The sequence below is a fragment of the Odontesthes bonariensis genome, chromosome 11 (genome assembly GCF_027942865.1).
Source record: "Odontesthes bonariensis isolate fOdoBon6 chromosome 11, fOdoBon6.hap1, whole genome shotgun sequence".
NCBI lineage: Eukaryota > Metazoa > Chordata > Actinopteri > Atheriniformes > Atherinopsidae > Odontesthes > Odontesthes bonariensis.
This window is the reverse complement of record NC_134516.1, coordinates 5,587,159-5,607,427: the sequence shown is the minus strand read 5'-3', so window position 1 is coordinate 5,607,427 and position 20,269 is coordinate 5,587,159. Positions and strand designations below refer to the sequence as shown.

At 42.2% G+C, this 20,269-nt stretch overlaps 1 protein-coding gene across 1 annotated transcript; it reads left to right on the top strand.

The window, feature by feature from the left end:
- The first annotated feature begins 296 nt into the window (after positions 1-296).
- On the top strand, positions 297-20,041 carry desmb (desmin b). Its single transcript, XM_075477327.1, has 9 exons — positions 297-871; positions 3,531-3,591; positions 3,764-3,859; positions 5,880-6,041; positions 7,275-7,400; positions 8,440-8,660; positions 14,029-14,072; positions 14,257-14,339; positions 19,929-20,041. Exons 1-9 carry the CDS (start codon positions 297-299, stop codon positions 19,968-19,970), a joined length of 1,410 nt encoding a protein of 469 aa, XP_075333442.1. The 3' UTR covers positions 19,971-20,041.
- The last annotated feature ends 228 nt before the right edge of the window (positions 20,042-20,269 follow it).

The following is a 20,269-nucleotide window of genomic DNA, read 5'->3' as shown; positions in this document are numbered from 1 at the left end:
TGAATTCCAATTGGCCTGAATTGGACTTTATTATTTACGTGCCTTGAGATGAAATTTGTTGTATTTGGTGCTATATAAATAAAACTGAATTGAAATCAATTGAATTGAATTGAACTGATTGGACTAAAAGAGCAAAGAGATGAGGAAGGAATAAGAAAGGCGGTGATGGAGGAAGAGAGAAAGAATGAGGCTGTTCCCAGGGAGGAGGGGGTAAAAACCGAGGGAGGGGTAACTACAAATAGCTGGAGGCAGAACTCTGCTCCTCAGTGCTCCCCAGGCTCTCTGTGCCCTCCATCATGGCGTCCTACAGCTCCTCCGGCCAGTCCGCCTCCTCCTACCGCAGGGCCTTCGGTCACGGCGCCTACGCCTCGCCCTCCCTGAACCGCTCCCTGCTGGGCCACGGCGGCGGCGGCGGGGGCCACGTGAGCTCCAGGGTCTACGAGGTGACCCGCAGCAGCTCCGCACCGGCCTACCGCGTCTCCTCCGGCTACCACGGGAGGCCCCTGGCCAGCTCCCGGGTCTCTGTCGGCCGCTCCTACGCCGGCATGGGCGAGACGCTGGACTTCAACCTGGCGGACGCCCTGAACCAGGAGTTCCTGACCACGCGCACCAACGAGAAGGCCGAGCTGCAGCACCTGAACGACCGCTTCGCCAGCTACATCGAGAAGGTGCGCTTCCTGGAGCAGCAGAACCAGGTGCTGACGGTGGAGGTGGAGCGCCTCCGAGGCCGCGAGCCCACGCGCATCGCCGACCTGTACGAGGAGGAGATGGGCGAGCTGCGGAGGCAGGTGGAGGTCCTGACCAATCACCGCTCACGCATCGAGGTGGAGCGGGACAACCTGGCCGACGACCTGGACAAGCTCAAATACAGGTGGGCGGGGCCACCGGGTGCATGGCCCTTTAAGAGAAAGGGTGTGTGTGTGTGTGTGTGTTTCCTCCATTTGTGGGGACAAAAACCTTTTATTTTGGCACATTTTGATGACTTTCATCTCTTCTGGGGACAGAATAAATTTGACTGACATAAATTACAAAGCGAGAAACTGGATCAGTGGATCTGAGAGTGAAAATGGGAAGGAATCTGCAGCTGTCTGCTGTGTGTAAAGGCTTCGTGTCTCTGATGTAGATGATAAGATAATTAATGATAAGAAAAGGAGAAGCTCAAACACACTGAATAAGTGAAGCATGTGTGCAGCTAAAGTGTCTCTGATGATTCACACATGGAGGGGAAGGGATGGATGGATGGAGAGGTGGATGAATGCTGCTGGATTTAGCCAGCCGAGTGGGAGATGAGGGAGTTTTATCAGCTGTTTGTTGTGGTTACGGGTTACAGATATAGGGACTTGTTTGAAGACAATACATCTGGAATATCTTGTTAAGTGAAAAAGTCTTGAAAACAAATTGTTTTGAGTCATATTTCACATGAAACAAGCCTTTTTTTTATTTGAAGAGGTTTTTAAGCTAATTTCAAGATCACTTTTATCTCAAAAGTCCCAAATATCACATCTTATTTCAAGAAATCTGGACAAGCCGATTTTCACTAGTTCCATTGGCAGATTTTTTTGCTTATTTCAAGCAAAAACGTCTTTTATTAGTTGTTTTTTTTACTTATTTTTGGCATTTTTTCCAGTGCAGAAGAACAATGGTGCGTTTCAGGAGAGACATTTACACTGGAAAAAATGCCCCTCCAAAAATAAGTAAAAAACAACAAATACGAGACGTTTTTACTTGAAATAAGCAAAAAAATCTGCCAATGGAACTAGTGAAAATCGGCTTGTCCAGATTTCTTGAAATAAGATGTGATATTTAGGACTTTTGAGATAAAAGTGATCTTGAAATTAGCTTAAAAACCTCTTCAAATGTAAAAAAAAAGCTTTTTTCATGTGATATGTGACTCAAAACAATTTGTTTTCAAGACTTTTTCATATAACAAGATATTCCAGATGTGTTGTATTAAAACAAGTCCCTATATCTGGCTGAAATGGTACTTGTTAGGCAGTTGTGTCTTATATTAAGTGTAATGAGATATTTGGACTAGAAATGAGACAAATATACTTGGTAAGACTTTGATTTTTTCCAGTGTAGCATCTATAAATATGTCCACAGCTCAAACTGAAGCCTGACAGTCATCTTCAGTTAGAAACAGACACACGACAAGCTGGATTTCCTGCATTCTTCGACCTGTAAATGTGTTCCCGAACGAGACACCGAATCCCAAACTGCTCGGCGGGTCCAAGCCCAGAATGGTCTCAGACAGAAACTCATTTCAGAGCCAGAGTCTCTGCCTCCCGATAAAAAGAAACTCCAGAACAATGGAAATGTGTGTGTGTTAGGTCCTAATCTGACCAAAGTTAAAGCATGAACAGGAAGCATGTTTACGCTGCGCTCTTCTATAAAAGGAGAGGAAAGGGCTCGCACATATCTGAGGGATCTGCAGGGATCTGTCCTGTCTCCCTCTGTCTGTCTGTCTGTGGTTTACATTATAAGTGCCAGTTATGCTGCATTTCAAATCAAGAATGTTCTTTACAAGGAACTGAAGCACTTTCATAACCTTTCCCGAGGTTGTGTTACTCCAGGACATCTGTATTCTGATTTAAAGAAGCTTAATCAACTTAAAATAAAAAGCATCCATTGGCAGGTTTATAAGAGGACCTGGTTTTAATTCAAAGTCGGGCTCATAAATATGTATTATCATCTCCTTATGTGTGCACACCAGGGTCAACTGTGGAGCTCACTCTAAAAAAAACTTCAATTTACAATAATTTATCTTTAAAAGCAGATGTTGCTCCTATATTAGCATAAATATACACTGGAAAAAATGCCCCTCCAAAAATAAGTAAGAAAAACAACAAATAAAAGACGTTTTTGCTTGAAATGAGCAAAAAAAATCTGCCAATAGAACCAGTGAAAATCGGCTTGCCAAGATTTCTTGAAATAAGATGTGATATTTAGGACTTTTGAGTTAAAAGTGATCTTGAAATTAGCTTAAAAACCTCTTTAAAATGAAAAAAAAAGCTTGTTTCATATGATATGTGACTCAAAACAATTTGTTTTCAAGACTGTTTCAACAAGATATTCCAGATGTATTGTCTTCAAACGAGTCCCTATATCTGGCTGAAATGGTGCTTGTTAGGCAGTTGTGTCTTATATTAAGTGTAATGAGATATTTTGACTAGAAATGAGACAAATATACTTGGTAAGACTTAGATTTTTTCCAGTGTAATGTCTTCCAATTGAAAAAATGTTTAATTATCCAAATAAGTGGATAATAAATAAATAATAAATAAAATGCTGGAACAGTTTAGTTAGACTGTAGTTAGGAGATGCTGCCGATTTAATTTCTTTAAAGAAATACTCAATATAATATATATATAGATATATGTTTGTGGGAAAAAATCTTTTGAATGTGATCCATTGAAATAAACTGAAATAAAAGTCTCTCCTCAAACTGAAACTGGGTTTAATTCGGTTCAATAATTCTGTATTCTGAGTGAAAGATCTAAATCCTTCCTCTGTGTCTCACTGTTTTCCAGACTGCAGGACGAGATGCTGCAGAAAGAGGAAGCCGAGAACAACCTGGCTGCTTTCAGAGCGGTGGGCGTTTCACACATACAGTCCTGCTTTAGCTCCTCTGAGTGTCAGATCATCTCTTGCATGTACAGTAAATGATGTTGTTAACATGTTTTTAAATATTTTGGGTTTCCTCGTCCTCTCCAAAGCTGACGCAGCACAGACCTCTGATATCTGGCGTGTTAAACTGTTGCAGGACGTGGACGCCGCCACACTGGCCCGCCTGGACCTGGAGAGACGCATCGAGACGCTGCAGGAGGAGATCGCCTTCCTGAAGAAGATCCACGAAGAGGTTCACCCTGCTCCTCTCTCCCTCTGCTCACCTCCACCTCCCTGTTATCAGGCTGAGCTACACCACCTGCTGTCTCCCTCTGATAAACTCGGCTTCAGAGTTCCAGAAATGCAGAAAATATCAGGATTTATTCATCTTTACATGTTACTCAGACAGCTGTGTTCGAAACCGCATACTACATACTACATACGGCATACTGCATACTGCATACTGCATACTGCATACTACATACTACATACTGCATACTGCATACTACACACTGCATACTGCATACTGCATACTGCATACTACATACTGCATACTGCATACTGCATACTGCATACTACATACTGCATACTGCATACTGCATACTGCATACTGCATACTGCATACTACATACTACATACTGCATACTGCATACTACATACTGCATACTGCATACTACATACTACATACTACATACTGCATACTACACACTGCATACTGCATACTGCATACTACATACTGCATACTGCATACTGCATACTACATACTACATACTGCATACTGCATACTGCATACTGCATACTACATACTACATACTACATACTTCATACTACATACTACATACTACATACTACATACTACATACTTCATACTACATACTGCATACTACATACTGCATACTGCATACTGCATACTACATACTACATACTACATACTGCATACCACATACTACATACTACATACTATATACTTCATACTACATACTGCATACTACATACTACATACTGCATACTGCATACTGCATACTACATACTTCATACTGCATACTACATACTACATACTACATACTGCATACTACATACTACATACTACATACTACATACTATATACTTCATACTACATACTGCATACTACATACTACATACTGCATACTGCATACTGCATACTACATACTACATACTACATACTACATACTTCATACTGCATACTGCATACTGCATACTACATACTACATACTACATACTACATACTTCATACTACATACTGCATACTACATACTACATACTACATACTGCATACTACATACTACATACTACATACTACATACTACATACTTCATAATTCAAATGAAAAAACGTGACGATCGGCGACGTCACGTTACGTTGCATCATGGGTAGTTTGAGTATGAGTAGTAACCTCATGATGCATACCCAACATTTCAGAGAATCTAGTATGCATCCGGGAACTTCTCGCTCACTGAAACTCACATACTAACTCAGAAAGTTAGTATGAGTAGTATGAGTAGTAGGAGAAGTATGCGGTTTCGAACACAGCCAATCTGTCTTTCAGCTGAGCTGTCTGAGTGTGAGACAGATGAGACGATTGGACGCTGTTTCCCTCACACGGCTCGTTTGAACCGAGTTGCTGAGCTGGGAAATCTCTCCCAGCAGATGTAGGGCTGAAATGACCCGGCGTGCCAGCAGAGCATCAGATGTTGGTGTTTCTGTAAGCCGGGGGACTCATAAGATTAGTCAAGATGATTCCTGCGGATGATGGCCGGCTCTGACGGTGCCTGCACGCTGATCTCTTTGTTTCACAGGAAACAGCAACAGCTGCAGGGCAGAGACGTTTTCAGCTTTGAACCTTTGTCAGGACAGACTTTGGCCTGAAATATAATATAATAACTGCTTATTGTTTTTCTATGGCGAGCAGGTGATCTGGTAGAGACTGACCAGGTACCCAATCAGGGTTGAGATTTTAGCTGGTCCGGGACCAGTTCTGTCGACTTCTACTTATTTTCAACATTGTTTCTTGGAGTCTGACATGGCGTTAGACACCCCACCCTCCATCCCATCTCACCCCATCTCACCCCACCCTCCATCTCACCCCACCCTCCATCCCATCTCACCCCATCTCACCCCACCCTCCATCTCACCCCACCCTCCATCCCATCTCACCCTCCATCCCATCTCACCCTCCATCTCACCCCACCCTCCATCTCACCCCACCCTCCACCCTATCTCACCCCACCCTCTCACCCTCCATCCCCCTGCAGGAGATCCGTGAGCTGCAGACCCAGATGCAGGAGACGCAGGTCCAGATCCAGATGGACATGTCCAAACCGGACCTGACGGCGGCGCTGCGGGACATCAGGACGCAGTACGAAGGCATCGCCGCCAAGAACATCGCCGATGCCGAGGATTGGTACAAGTCCAAGGTCAGAAGAGACGTTCACACCATTAACCGATAAATCATGACAGAGTTTGTTGGTCCTTAAAGGCCTTTGACTGATCATGGTTTATGATTCTCAGTCGAAGCTGGAACCACTAGAGTGTATATGTGCTCACTTCCACCTGTTACTCTAACATGTTATTATGTCTGAGTGGGCTGGACCACGTCTGCACTGCATGTAATATCAGACCAGCAGAGGTCAGCAAACACAACACATGCACAGATGGAGTGTGGTTACTCAGAAGGTCGACGCTTTGAAACTGGAGCAGACTCAGGAATCCCAATAAAAAAAAGTCCAGTCAGAATTATCTGCTGACAGTTGTCCGAGTTGTTGACTTCAGAAGAAGAGAAATCAGTTTTTTACACCTTTAAATTGGATAAAACTGGTTTGTAAAAAGAAAATTACCAGGAAAAAGAGCCCAACTGTCAAAATATGGATGGACTTCACAATGGACACATATAAAATGGAGAGAATAACAGCATTTGTTAATCTTAAACTGGAGAAATTCGCCTCATATTGGGAAAACTGGGTCAACTATGTCACGCCCCATAGGCCTGATTTTATTTTTACATATCAGTAACGATGCCATATAAAAACGATCACTCCCCACTCTGTACATAATCTTGTGGTTTTTTTGTTGTTGTTTGGTTCTCTGTTCATCGTTTAGAAATAAAACAAAAATACCACTTTGGCATTTAGGACAGACAAGAGATACAAGAGGTATGCACATGTACCGGATGGGAATGTTTGTGTCTGAATGTCAATATAAAAAAATTAAAAATCAAATAAATAAATAAATAAATAAAGGGGATAAAACATCTCAAAGCCCAAAATCTTGGCTCCTCCTGGGATGTTCTGTCCTCAGGGTTCAAATCCCAGAGCTCCCATTTGAAACTAATAATATTTAATGTTATATTATCACAAGTAAAATAGAAAAAATTACCTCAAAAAGACAAAAAGTGTATACGTATACACAAAGTGACTGCGAACAAACGGAAAATGAAAACCCCAAAAACAATGAATATAAATTTACATAAAAGAGACTTCAGATGACCAAACAACAATCATAAAGAAGTGCACCAGAACCCTAAAGCCTGGCACAGCTGCACAGGAGGGACACAGGCTTACAGAGATGTTTTAACACAAGACAAAGCTGCGAGAACAGCTCCAGACCGACAGAGATGCCTGACCTCTGACCTCTGACCTCTGACCCTGCAGGTGTCGGACCTGAACCAGGCGGTGAACAAGAACAACGAGGCCCTGAAGCAGGCCCGGCAGGAGACCATGGAGTTCAGACACCAGATCCAGTCCTACACCTGCGAGATCGACTCGCTCAAAGGCAACGTAGGTCGCACTCTTCTTCTTCTTCTTCTTCTTCTTCTCCTCGACTCCTCTGCGTCCTCTCCCTTCTTCTTCTTCTGGACTCCTCTGCGTCCTCTCCCTTCTTCTTCTCCTGGACTCCTCTGCGTCCTCTCCCTTCTTCTTCTCCTGGACTCCTCTGCGTCCTATCCCTTCTTCTTCTGGACTCCTCTGCATCCTCTCCCTTCTTCTTCTCCTGGACTCCTCTGCGTCCTCTCCCTTCTTCTTCTCCTGGACTCCTCTGCGTCCTATCCCTTCTTCTTCTGGACTCCTCTGCATCCTCTCCCTTCTTCTTCTCCTGGACTCCTCTGCGTCCTCTCCCTTCTTCTTCTCCTGGACTCCTCTGCGTCCTATCCCTTCTTCTTCTCCTGGACTCCTCTGCGTCCTATCCCTTCTTCTTCTTCTGGACTCCACTGCGTCCTCTCCCTTCTTCTTCTTCTGGATTCCTCTGCGTCCTCTCCCTTCTTCTTCTTCTGGACTCCTCTGCGTCCTCTCCCTTCTTCTTCTCCTGGACTCCTCTGCGTCCTCTCCCTTCTTCTTCTCCTGGACTCCTCTGCGTCCTCTCCCTTCTTCTTCTCCTGGACTCCTCTGCGTCCTCTCCCTTCTTCTTCTTCTGGACTCCTCTGCGTCCTCTCCCTTCTTCTTCTCCTGGACTCCACTGCGTCCTCTTACTTCTTCTTCTGGACTCCACTGCGTCCTCTCCCTTCTTCTTCTTCTGGACTCCTCTGCGTCCTCTCCCTTCTTCTTCTTCTGGACTCCTCTGCGTCCTCTCCCTTCTTCTTCTCCTGGACTCCTCTGCGTCCTCTCACTTCTTCTTCTTCTGGACTCCACTGCGTCCTCTCCCTTCTTCTTCTTCTGGACTCCACTGCGTCCTCTCCCTTCTTCTTCTTCTGGACTCCTCTGCGTCCTCTCCCTTCTTCTTCTTCTGGACTCCTCTGCGTCCTCTCCCTTCTTCTTCTTCTCCTGGACTCTACTGCGTCCTCTCCAACCTCCTCACACACCCGTCTCTCTCTCACAAACCCAGAACGAGTCTCTGATGAGGCAGATGCGGGACATGGAGGACCGCCACGGGCACGAGGCCTCTGGCTTCCAGGACAACATCGCCCGGCTGGAGGCGGAGATCGCCAACATGAAGGACGAGATGGCCCGCCACCTCCGAGAGTACCAGGACCTGCTTAATGTCAAGATGGCGCTGGACGTGGAGATCGCCACCTACAGGAAGCTGCTGGAGGGGGAGGAGAGCAGGTGACGTTTTTTATTCTCTTTGCCATGTCTCCTTCAGGACTGACTTTTATTCTGTTTGCCATGTCTCCTTCAGGACTGACTTTTATTCTGTTTGCCATGTCTCCTTGCAGGGTTGACTTTTATTCTGTTTGCCATGTCTCCTTGCAGGACTGACTTTTATTCTGTCTGCCATGTCTCCTTGCAGGACTGACTTTGTTCTGTTTGCCATGTCTCCTTCAGGACAGACTTTTATTCTGTTTGCCATGTCTCCTTGCAGGACTGACTTTTATTCTGTTCGCCATGTCTCCTTCAGGACTGACTTTTATTCTGTTTGCCATGTCTCCATGCAGGACTGACTTTTATTCTGTTTGCCATGTCTCCTTCAGGACTGACTTTTATTCTGTTTGCCATGTCTCCTTGCAGGACTGACTTTTATTCTGTTTGCCATGTCTTCTTGCAGGACTGACTTTTATTCTGTTTGCCATGTCTCCTTCAGGACTGACTTTTATTCTGTTTGCCATGTCTCCTTGCAGGACTGACTTTTATTCTGTTTGCCATGTCTCCTTGCAGGACTGACTTTTATTCTGTTTGCCATGTCTCCTTGCAGGACTGACTTTTATTATGTTTGCCATGTCTCCTTCAGGACTGACTTTTATTCTGTTTGCCATGTCTCCTTCAGGACTGACTTTTATTCTGTTTGCCATGTCTCCTTCAGGACTGACTTTTATTCTGTTTGCCATGTCTCCTTCAGGACTGACTTTTATTCTGTTTGCCATGTCTCCTTGCAGGACTGACTTTTATTATGTTTGCCATGTCTCCTTGCAGGACTGACTTTTATTCTGTTTGCCATGTCTCCTTCAGGACTGACTTTTATTCTCTTTGCCATGTCTCCTTGCAGGACTGACTTTTATTCTGTCTGCCATGTCTCCTTGCAGGACTGACTTTGTTCTGTTTGCCATGTCTCCTTCAGGACAGACTTTTATTCTGTTTGCCATGTCTCCTTGCAGGACTGACTTTTATTCTGTTCGCCATGTCTCCTTCAGGACTGACTTTTATTCTGTTTGCCATGTCTCCATGCAGGACTGACTTTTATTCTGTTTGCCATGTCTCCTTCAGGACTGACTTTTATTCTGTTTGCCATGTCTCCTTCAGGACTGACTTTTATTCTGTTCGCCATGTCTCCTTGCAGGACTGACTTTTATTCTGTTTGCCATGTCTCCTTGCAGGACTGACTTTTATTCTGTTTGCCATGTCTCCTTGCAGGACTGACTTTTATTCTGTTTGCCATGTCTCCTTCAGGACTGACTTTTATTCTGTTTGCCATGTCTCCTTGCAGGACTGACTTTTATTCTGTTTGCCATGTCTCCTTCAGGACTGACTTTTATTCTGTTTGCCATGTCTCCTTCAGGACTGACTTTTATTCTGTTTGCCATGTCTCCTTCAGGACTGACTTTTATTCTGTTTGCCATGTCTCCTTCAGGACTGACTTTTATTCTGTTTGCCATGTCTCCTTCAGGACTGACTTTTATTCTGTTTGCCATGTCTCCTTCAGGACTGACTTTTATTCTGTTTGCCATGTCTCCTTGCAGGACTGACTTTTATTCTGTTTGCCATGTCTCCTTCAGGACTGACTTTTATTCTGTTTGCCATGTCTCCTTCAGGACTGACTTTTATTCTGTTCGCCATGTCTCCTTGCAGGACTGACTTTTATTCTGTTTGCCATGTCTCCTTGCAGGATTGACTTTTATTCTGTTTGCCATGTCTCCTTGCAGGACTGACTTTTATTCTGTTTGCCATGTCTCCTTGCAGGACTGACTTTTATTCTGTTTGCCATGTCTCCTTGCAGGACTGACTTTTATTCTGTTTGCCATGTCTCCTTCAGGACTGACTTTTATTCTGTTTGCCATGTCTCCTTCAGGACTGACTTTTATTCTGTTTGCCATGTCTCCTTCAGGACTGACTTTTATTCTGTTTGCCATGTCTCCTTCAGGATTGACTTTTATTCTGTTTGCCATGTCTCCTTGCAGGACTGACTTTTATTCTGTTTGCCATGTCTCCTTCAGGACTGACTTTTATTCTGTTTGCCATGTCTCCTTGTAGGACTGACTTTTATTCTGTTTGCCATGTCTCCTTGCAGGACTGACTTTTATTCTGTTTGCCATGTCTCCTTCAGGACTGACTTTTATTCTGTTTCCCATGTCTCCTTGCAGGACTGACTTTTATTCTGTTTGCCATGTCTCCTTCAGGACTGACTTTTATTCTGTTTGCCATGTCTCCTTGCAGGACTGACTTTTATTATGTTTGCCATGTCTCCTTGCAGGACTGACTTTTATTATGTTTGCCATGTCTCCTTGCAGGACTGACTTTTATTCTGTTTGCCATGTCTCCTTGCAGGACTGACTTTTATTCTGTTTGCCATGTGTCCTTCAGGACTGACTTTTATTCTGTTTGCCATGTCTCCTTGCAGGACTGACTTTTATTATGTTTGCCATGTCTCCTTGCAGGACTAACTTTTATTCTGTTTGCCATGTCTCCTTGCAGGACTGACTTTTATTCTGTTTGCCATGTCTCCTTCAGGATTGACTTTTATTCTGTTTGCCATGTCTCCTTGCAGGACTGACTTTTATTCTGTTTGCCATGTCTCCTTCAGGACTGACTTTTATTCTGTTTGCCATGTCTCCTTGCAGGACTGACTTTTATTCTGTTTCCCATGTCTCCTTCAGGATTGACTTTTATTCTGTTTGCCATGTCTCCTTGCAGGATTGACTTTTATTCTGTTTGCCATGTCTCCTTGCAGGACTGACTTTTATTCTGTTTGCCATGTCTCCTTGCAGGACTGACTTTTATTCTGTTTGCCATGTCTCCTTCAGGACTGACTTTTATTCTGTTTGCCATGTCTCCTTCAGGACTGACTTTTATTCTGTTTGCCATGTCTCCTTGCAGGACTGACTTTTATTCTGTTTGCCATGTCTCCTTGCAGGACTGACTTTTATTCTGTTTGCCATGTCTCCTTGCAGGACTGACTTTTATTCTGTTTGCCATGTCTCCTTGCAGGACTGACTTTTATTCTGTTTGCCATGTCTCCTTCAGGACTGACTTTTATTCTGTTTGCCATGTCTCCTTGCAGGACTGACTTTTATTCTGTTTGCCATGTCTCCTTCAGGACTGACTTTTATTCTGTTTGCCATGTCTCCTTCAGGATTGACTTTTATTCTGTTTGCCATGTCTCCTTACAGGACTGACTTTTATTCTGTTTGCCATGTCTCCTTCAGGACTGACTTTTATTCTGTTTGCCATGTCTCCTTCAGGACTGACTTTTATTCTGTTTGCCATGTCTCCTTCAGGACTGACTTTTATTCTGTTTGCCATGTCTCCTTCAGGACTGACTTTTATTCTGTTTGCCATGTCTCCTTCAGGATTGACTTTTATTCTGTTTGCCATGTCTCCTTGCAGGATTGACTTTTATTCTGTTTGCCATGTCTCCTTGCAGGACTGACTTTTATTCTGTTTGCCATGTCTCCTTCAGGACTGACTTTTATTCTGTTTGCCATGTCTCCTTCAGGATTGACTTTTATTCTGTTTGCCATGTCTCCTTGCAGGACTGACTTTTATTCTGTTTGCCATGTCTCCTTCAGGACTGACTTTTATTCTGTTTGCCATGTCTCCTTGCAGGACTGACTTTTATTCTGTTTGCCATGTCTCCTTCAGGACAGACTTTTATTCTGTTTGCCATGTCTCCTTGCAGGACTGACTTTTATTCTGTTTGCCATGTCTCCTTGCAGGACTGACTTTTATTCTGTTTGCCATGTCTCCTTGCAGGACTGACTTTTATTCTGTTTGCCATGTCTCCTTGCAGGACTGACTTTTATTCTGTTTGCCATGTCTCCTTCAGGACTGACTTTTATTCTGTTTGCCATGTCTCCTTCAGGATTGACTTTTATTCTGTTTGCCATGTCTCCTTCAGGACTGACTTTTATTATGTTTGCCATGTCTCCTTGCAGGACTGACTTTTATTCTGTTTGCCATGTCTCCTTCAGGATTGACTTTTATTCTGTTTGCCATGTCTCCTTCAGGACTGACTTTTATTATGTTTGCCATGTCTCCTTGCAGGACTGACTTTTATTCTGTTTGCCATGTCTCCTTCAGGACTGACTTTTATTCTGTTTGCCATGTCTCCTTGCAGGACTGACTTTTATTCTGTCTGCCATGTCTCCTTGCAGGACTGACTTTGTTCTGTTTGCCATGTCTCCTTCAGGACTGACTTTTATTCTGTTTGCCATGTCTCCTTGTAGGACTGACTTTTATTCTGTTTGCCATGTCTCCTTCAGGACTGACTTTCATTCTGTTTGCCATGTCTCCTTGTAGGACTGACTTTTATTCTGTTTGCCATGTCTCCTTCAGGACTGACTTTCATTCTGTTTGCCATGTCTCCTTCAGGACTGACTTTCATTCTGTTTGCCATGTCTCCTTGCAGGATTAACTTTTATTATGTTTGCCATGTCTCCTTGCAGGACTGACTTTTATTCTGTTTGCCATGTCTCCTTCAGGACTGACTTTTATTATGTTTGCCATGTCTCCTTCAGGACTGACTTTTATTCTGTTTGCCATGTCTCCTTGCAGGACTGACTTTTATTCTGTTTGCCATGTCTCCTTACAGGACTGACTTTTATTCTGTTTGCCATGTCTCCTTCAGGACTGACTTTTATTCTGTTTGCCATGTCTCCTTACAGGACTGACTTTTATTCTGTTTGCCATGTCTCCTTCAGGACTGACTTTCATTCTGTTTGCCATGTCTCCTTGTAGGACTGACTTTTATTCTGTTTGCCATGTCTCCTTCAGGACTGACTTTCATTCTGTTTGCCATGTCTCCTTGTAGGACTGACTTTTATTCTGTTTGCCATGTCTCCTTCAGGACTGACTTTTATTCTGTTTGCCATGTCTCCTTCAGGACTGACTTTCATTCTGTTTGCCATGTCTCCTTGCAGGATTAACTTTTATTATGTTTGCCATGTCTCCTTGCAGGACTGACTTTTATTCTGTTTGCCATGTCTCCTTCAGGACTGACTTTTATTATGTTTGCCATGTCTCCTTCAGGACTGACTTTTATTCTGTTTGCCATGTCTCCTTGCAGGATTGACTTTTATTCTGTTTGCCATGTCTCCTTTCAGGGTTGACTTTTATTCTGTTTCCCATGTCTCCTTGTAGGACTGACTTTTATTCTGTTTGCCATGTCTCCTTCAGGACTGACTTTTATTCTGTTTGCCATGTCTCCTTGCAGGACTGACTTTTATTCTGTTTGCCATGTCTCCTTGCAGGACTGACTTTTATTCTGTTTGCCATGTCTCCTTGCAGGACTGACTTTTATTCTGTTTGCCATGTCTCCTTGCAGGATCGCCCTTCCTGTACAGAGCTACTCCACGCTGAGTTTCCGCGGTACGAACCCTCCTGTTGTTACCCAAACACAGAACCAGCATAACGGGCCTTTAGTGTGCCGACCCACATCTTGGTTTATGTGTAACTCTCTTTTAGAATTCATCTTTAAAACGCTCTTTATTTCCTGAGTTACAGGCATATTCTACCTTTTTGACCTCTACGTGTTTTTTGACTGTTGGAACAGAGACCAGCCCTGAACACCGCTCCTCTGAGATGCATTCAAAGAAAACCGTCCTCATCAAGACCATTGAGACCCGCGATGGAGAGGTAAGATGCCCAAAGGTGCAGATCCATTGCTGATTTTCCTCCTTTCTGTATCACTGTTACACAGTTTGTGACTCCCAAGCACAAAGGTCAACCATGCTGGTGTGCGACACATTTACACGAAGGGCAGCAGCAGCCTTATATGGGGAGTCAGCCCAGCAGCATGGAAGATGTTGGGATTTCTACCCGACGACCTTTCAGTGGCCGTCCGATGCGGGACTCGAACCGGGGCCAGCTGCAGCGAGGACTATAGCCTCTGTACATGGGGCGCCTGCTCAGTCCACTACGCCACGGACCCCCCCGTTATATTATTTATTTTATTATTGTAAAAGTCTGTCGCTCACAGGCTTTTATTTTGTAAAAGTCTGTCGCTCACAGGCTTTTATTTTTGTAAAAGTCTGTCGCTCACAGGCTTTTATTTTGTAAAAGTCTGCTGCTCACAGGCTTTTATTTTGTAAAAGTCTGTTGCTCACAGGCTTTTATTTTTTAAAAGTCTGTTGCTCACAGGCTTTTATTTTATAAAAGTCTGTCGCTCACAGGCTTTTATTTTGTAAAAGTCTGCTGCTCACAGGCTTTTATTTTGTAAAAGTCTGTTGCTCACAGGCTTTTATTTTTTAAAAGTCTGTTGCTCACAGGCTTTTATTTTATAAAAGTCTGTTGCTCACAGGCTTTTATTTTTTAAAAGTCTGTTGCTCACAGGCTTTTATTTTGTAAAAGTCTGCTGCTCACAGGCTTTTATTTTGTAAAAGTCTGCTGCTCACAGGCTTTTATTTTATAAAAGTCTGTTGCTCACAGGCTTTTATTTTTTAAAAGTCTGTTGCTCACAGGCTTTTATTTTGTAAAAGTCTGCTGCTCACAGGCTTTTATTTTGTAAAAGTCTGCTGCTCACAGGCTTTTATTTTTTAAAAGTCTGTTGCTCACAGGCTTTTATTTTGTAAAAGTCTGTTGCTCACAGGCTTTTATTCTGTAAAAGTCTGTAGCTCACAGGCTTTTATTTTGTAAAAGTCTGCTGCTGTCTGCTGTGGAACAGGAAAAGAAAGTAATCGGCGGATCCACCAAACATGGAGAAGGGTACGGAACTTTTACTCGGCCATTTTCATTTTAAAGTTCTTCCAGACGGCGGAGTCGACAGAACCAAAGTCATCTGTAAACACTGCCAAGTTGAATTGTCTTCTCAGCGTAGTAGTTCCAGTCTAAAATATCACTTAAAGGCAAAACACACAACTGATAGCAGCAAGTCATTCAAGGAAACAGACAGTGGAGCGAGGCTTCTACATAAAAACTACAGAAAGATGCTGATGTTAAAAGTGTGTTTCCACAACAAATGTTATGGCACTTTCATTCATATGGCAGCACATTTAAAATAAAGCTAAATGCTAAAAGCTATACACTACTTTTGGATTCATTTTTGGATTCTGCATACAAATGCGATTAATCGTGATTAATCAGGGAAATCATGTGATTAATTAGATTAAACATTTTAATCGGTGCCCAGCCCTAGTTTCTACACAGCTTCTGACTGCATATTTCCTTCAGTCTTCACCAAAGCTGGTGCAGCTGATGTTTGGACAGACTCAAACATCAGCTGAGAACTTTAATATAAGTGTTGTCAAACTAATTCAAAGTTCGCTCAGCCCTGATCGCACCACAGTTTATTTCTTATTTCTCAAAGTAAGACCGTATGGGAGCATCTACGCACCTCTGATCAGTTTCATCCCAGGAACTGGAGGAATTTAAGGAATTCAAACATCTTTTTCTCTTTAACAGCTCATACAAACTTCTTTACTTTGACGTATTCGTTCCTAAACTGAACTGAAATAATCTGCATTACTCCTGTTTCGAGGCTTTAAAGAACTTCTTGTGGTCACGTTTCATGACCTGCTAAACTGAGGTAAATATTTCACAGTTAATTGTCTTACATGAAGCTCATCTGATCCCATAAGATTAGCAGTTAGAATAATATTTTACGAAGAATAACCTTAGTTTCCCACATGTTGATTCATTGAACTCCCCCTTGTCCATACTTGAGCTGACGGTCGGGACTGATGAGCTTTCAGACCTTTAGTTAACTCTGGCCTAAATAACCCAAACAGGCAGAAATTCTTCCCCTCACACGGCACCGTGTTTCTCAGTAAACAGAGCGTGTGCCAGCCTGACATCCTGTCCATGTGGAAACACGCTGCACCCGCAGTTTCCTGGGAAAGCATCCATCCCGGGCAGGTTGGGACGAGCCGGGGTCGCCGCCTCTCTGAGCAGGAAAAAACAGGACCGACTCGCTTAGGTTTTCTCCCGGTGAATAAAAGTTCTCTTTGAAGGTTTTTCTCATTAAGTTTCAAAGATCCTGCAGGTGATATTTCTACACAACACAATGAGACAAGAGCGAACACGTCTGTGCTTTAGAGGTAAAAAGAAATCATTTCGATCACTTTCCTTTCAGTGGTGTGATTTAATCCAAATAGAATTAGCAACTTTTCAAGGGTGAAAATCACACTGCAAAAACAAACAAAAAGGAGGGAATTCTGCATGAATCAATACGTCGCCCTAAACAACTTTAAAATGCTTTGAATTGTGGATAATCCACAATTAATATTGAACATTGAGGATTTTTTGGTGGAATTAAAATACAGTTGAATATCATCTAAGGCCAAATGTCGGAATGCTTTTTGTAGTTTTAGGCAAACTATGGGGGCATTTGTAGCCTTTTAAAATACTTTAAAATGACTAAAGAATTAAGTCTCAACATGAAAATTAAGCATCTTACCTTAAAATTCAGTTTTGAATAATGATTAAAATAATTTAACGCTATTATTGCTGCAAACAAGTGGAACAAACTGCCAGTGGAGATTAAACTTTCACCAAATGGAGTCATTTTTAAATCCAGGTTAAAAACATTTCTGTTCTCATGTGTCTATGCGTGAAATCTGCACGATATCTTTGAACTTATCTGGACTGTTGCTTGTTTTTAAATTCATTCAAATTATTTTATTTGTTTCTCTTTATATTCTTTTATGTATTCTTAATGCTTCTTCCACTCCCTGCTGCAATGCTTTTATTTTATGTGAAGCACTTTGAATTGTTTTGTACATGAAATGTGCTACAAATAAATTTGATTTGATTTGATTATTGCTGGAGGAAAGATTAAAGAGAAACTTTAGAGCGGACGCTTCAAACACCAGTCATCTGTTAGGGTTTGCTTTAAAGCCATAATGTGTAATATTTCACGTTGTCTATTAACAAATTTGAGTCTTATCATTCACAAGTATTACCTCAATCGTTATTAATTACCTCCATCACAAAAGTGCAGTGTTCTTATATTCTTTATATTCAGCATGCGAATGTACATAAGAGTGTTACACCCCAATGGATGTCGCCATGTTTCTCCGCCATTTTTAAACTACGAAATTTGTAGAAGGACATGTCATCAGCTTCGCATTTTCCGTTTACACATTGGAAACGGAAAATGCGAAGCTGATGACATGTCCTTCTACAAATCCCGTAGTTTTAAAATGGCGGAGCGACATGGAGACATTCATTGTCCGTGAAATATTACACATTATAGCTTTAAAGCAATACTATGTAATATTTCTACCTTAAAATAACAGCTTGAAAAAAATTGTGCGGCTAGAATGAGTTTTAATATTACGATTGGCCTGTCTCCTATGCCCTTCGGGGGTCTGAGTTGGAATAACTGCGCTATGTAACTTTGCTGGAGCGGCCCGGGAGCTGAGCGGAAGTACTGCGACTTGATTTCTGGCACACCTACAGCAAAAACAAATAGACCCCTCTCACGCTCCCAGGTACATTTGATTACTCTTACCTTCTCGGTCGACATAGCTTGCACCTTCTGACTCCTCGCTGGTTCGTCAACAAACGTGAAACGTGAAAGCGAAAGGGTGTTGTATTTACGACAGTGTAACCGTACATTACCTCCAAGCCTGTAGGGGGAGCTCCATAATGGGCTTTTTGAGAAGTTACATTGTATTGCTTTAAAGGCCCAGAGTGCAGGAAGCTGAGACTTAAAGAGGCATCAGCTGTAAGTTGCAAACAGATGTGGAGTTGTTGTCTTACCTGAAACCCACAAGCTCATATAAGACTTTATCATATGCCCCCCCCCCCCCCCCCCCCCACCCCCCCACACACACACACACCTTATCCTTAATCTGCAGAGACAAACTTGCAGATTCTTAGGCTGCTGATCAACATTGCTGCCATTTATCTAGTCTCCAAAATCAGCTGGAACTCCTTTAATTCATGACCATTTTTCTTGAAATCGTGCTGCATAATGTTTTAATTATTTCTCCAAATATGTCGAATTCTGTGCAACTTGCCGACTTCTAAAGCTGTAATAGGGTGAAGAAACTTTAATAACTTTAATTAGTCACCCCAACACTCGTTATTAAGCCCACTTCAGCAGGCTGAACAGATGCCTTCACACAAACATGGTCAGAAACAAGTATTTTATATCCACCTACAGACTATGTTGCTATGACTCACAACCTTTCTTTGTTTTTTTAACTGTCTTTTTCATTCTACACCATATAAACATAGTTGTTATAATAACTATGCAGATTTTCTTTCTAACAAATCATCCTGAATATAAAACAATGGAACAAATGGCACATTAAAGGCAGCATTTGGAGCCTCCTGCACGTTAAACGTCACCCACAGGCCACATCTGTGATTAGTTTTCATCATTTCCAGGTGTGAGCGGCTCCTTGGTTTCCTTTGTGCTTTGCATTGTGGGAAAATAACATCCAACAAGAGCACATTTAAAAATCCAACTGCGTCGTGGTGTTCATTTCGTTTGTTTTTCCAGTGTGAGCACATTCCACTCAGAACCCCCTTTGAGTACATTTAGTTTATAATGACAGTTAAGGTGGAAATGCTGTTTGACCAGGTAACAACATTCGGTTCACCATCATGTAAAAATAAGAAGCATCTTTATGAGTCTTTGAACTTATCTGGACTCTTGCTTGTTTTTAAATTCATTTAAATGATTTTATTTGTTTCTCTTTATATTCTTTTATGTATTTTTAATGCTTATTCCACTCCCTGCTGCAATGCTTTTATTTTATGTGAAGCTCTTTGAACTGTTCTGCACTGGAAAAAATCTAAATCTTACCAAGTATATTAGTCTCATTGAGTATCTCATTACACTTAATATCAGACACAACTGCCTAACAAGTACTATTTCAGCCAGATATAGGGACTTGTTTTAATACAATACATCTGGAATATCTTGTTAAGTGAAAAAGTCTTGAAAACAAATTGTTTTGAGTCACATTTCATATGAAACAAGCTCTTTTTTACATTTGAAGAGGTTTTTAAGCTAATTTCAAGATCACTTTTAACTCAAAAGTCCTAAATATCACATTTTATTTCAAGAAATCTGGACAAGCCGATTTTCACTAGTTCCATTGGCAGATTTATTTGCTTATTTCAAGCAAAAACGTCTTTTATTTGTTGTTTTTTTACTTGTTTTTGGAGGGGCATTTTTTCCAGTGTGTACATGAAATGTGCTATACAAATAAATTTGATTTGATTTGATAATGTGTCTTTTAATGCCTCCCGACTTGTGTTTCTGCCCTCCAGGTCGTCAGTGAGTCGACGCAACACCAGCAAGATATCATGTAATGACCCGCAGAAGGCGAGCAGAGACACATCTGGGCCCGACTGAGCTGGAAAAGAACGCAGAGAAACAAAGATGTGCAAATAAACCCAAAGCAAAGGATAAATCTTCAATGCCAACTCTGCTGATTGAGTTTAAAAGTTACTTCAGTGTGTTCATTTACCCTTAACTCCAATTATGCTTTATTTATCTCCACCTTCTGGTGTTTTAAACTTTATGCAACTTACAAGTTATTCTGCTGCTGCTGAATCCGAGGGAAACGTCACAGAAACCTTATTGTTTCTCTGCATTCAAGTTCTTTTAA

Bases quoted from the DNA above. Each gene is read 5' to 3' on its own strand.
- desmb (XM_075477327.1), top strand. From the start codon at position 297: ATGGCGTCCTACAGCTCCTCCGGCCAGTCCGCCTCCTCCTACCGCAGG. The intron at 7,401-8,439 runs GTAGGTCGCACT...TCACAAACCCAG, and splicing joins TCGACTCGCTCAAAGGCAAC to AACGAGTCTCTGATGAGGCA. The intron at 14,073-14,256 runs GTACGAACCCTC...CTGTTGGAACAG, and splicing joins CTCCACGCTGAGTTTCCGCG to AGACCAGCCCTGAACACCGC.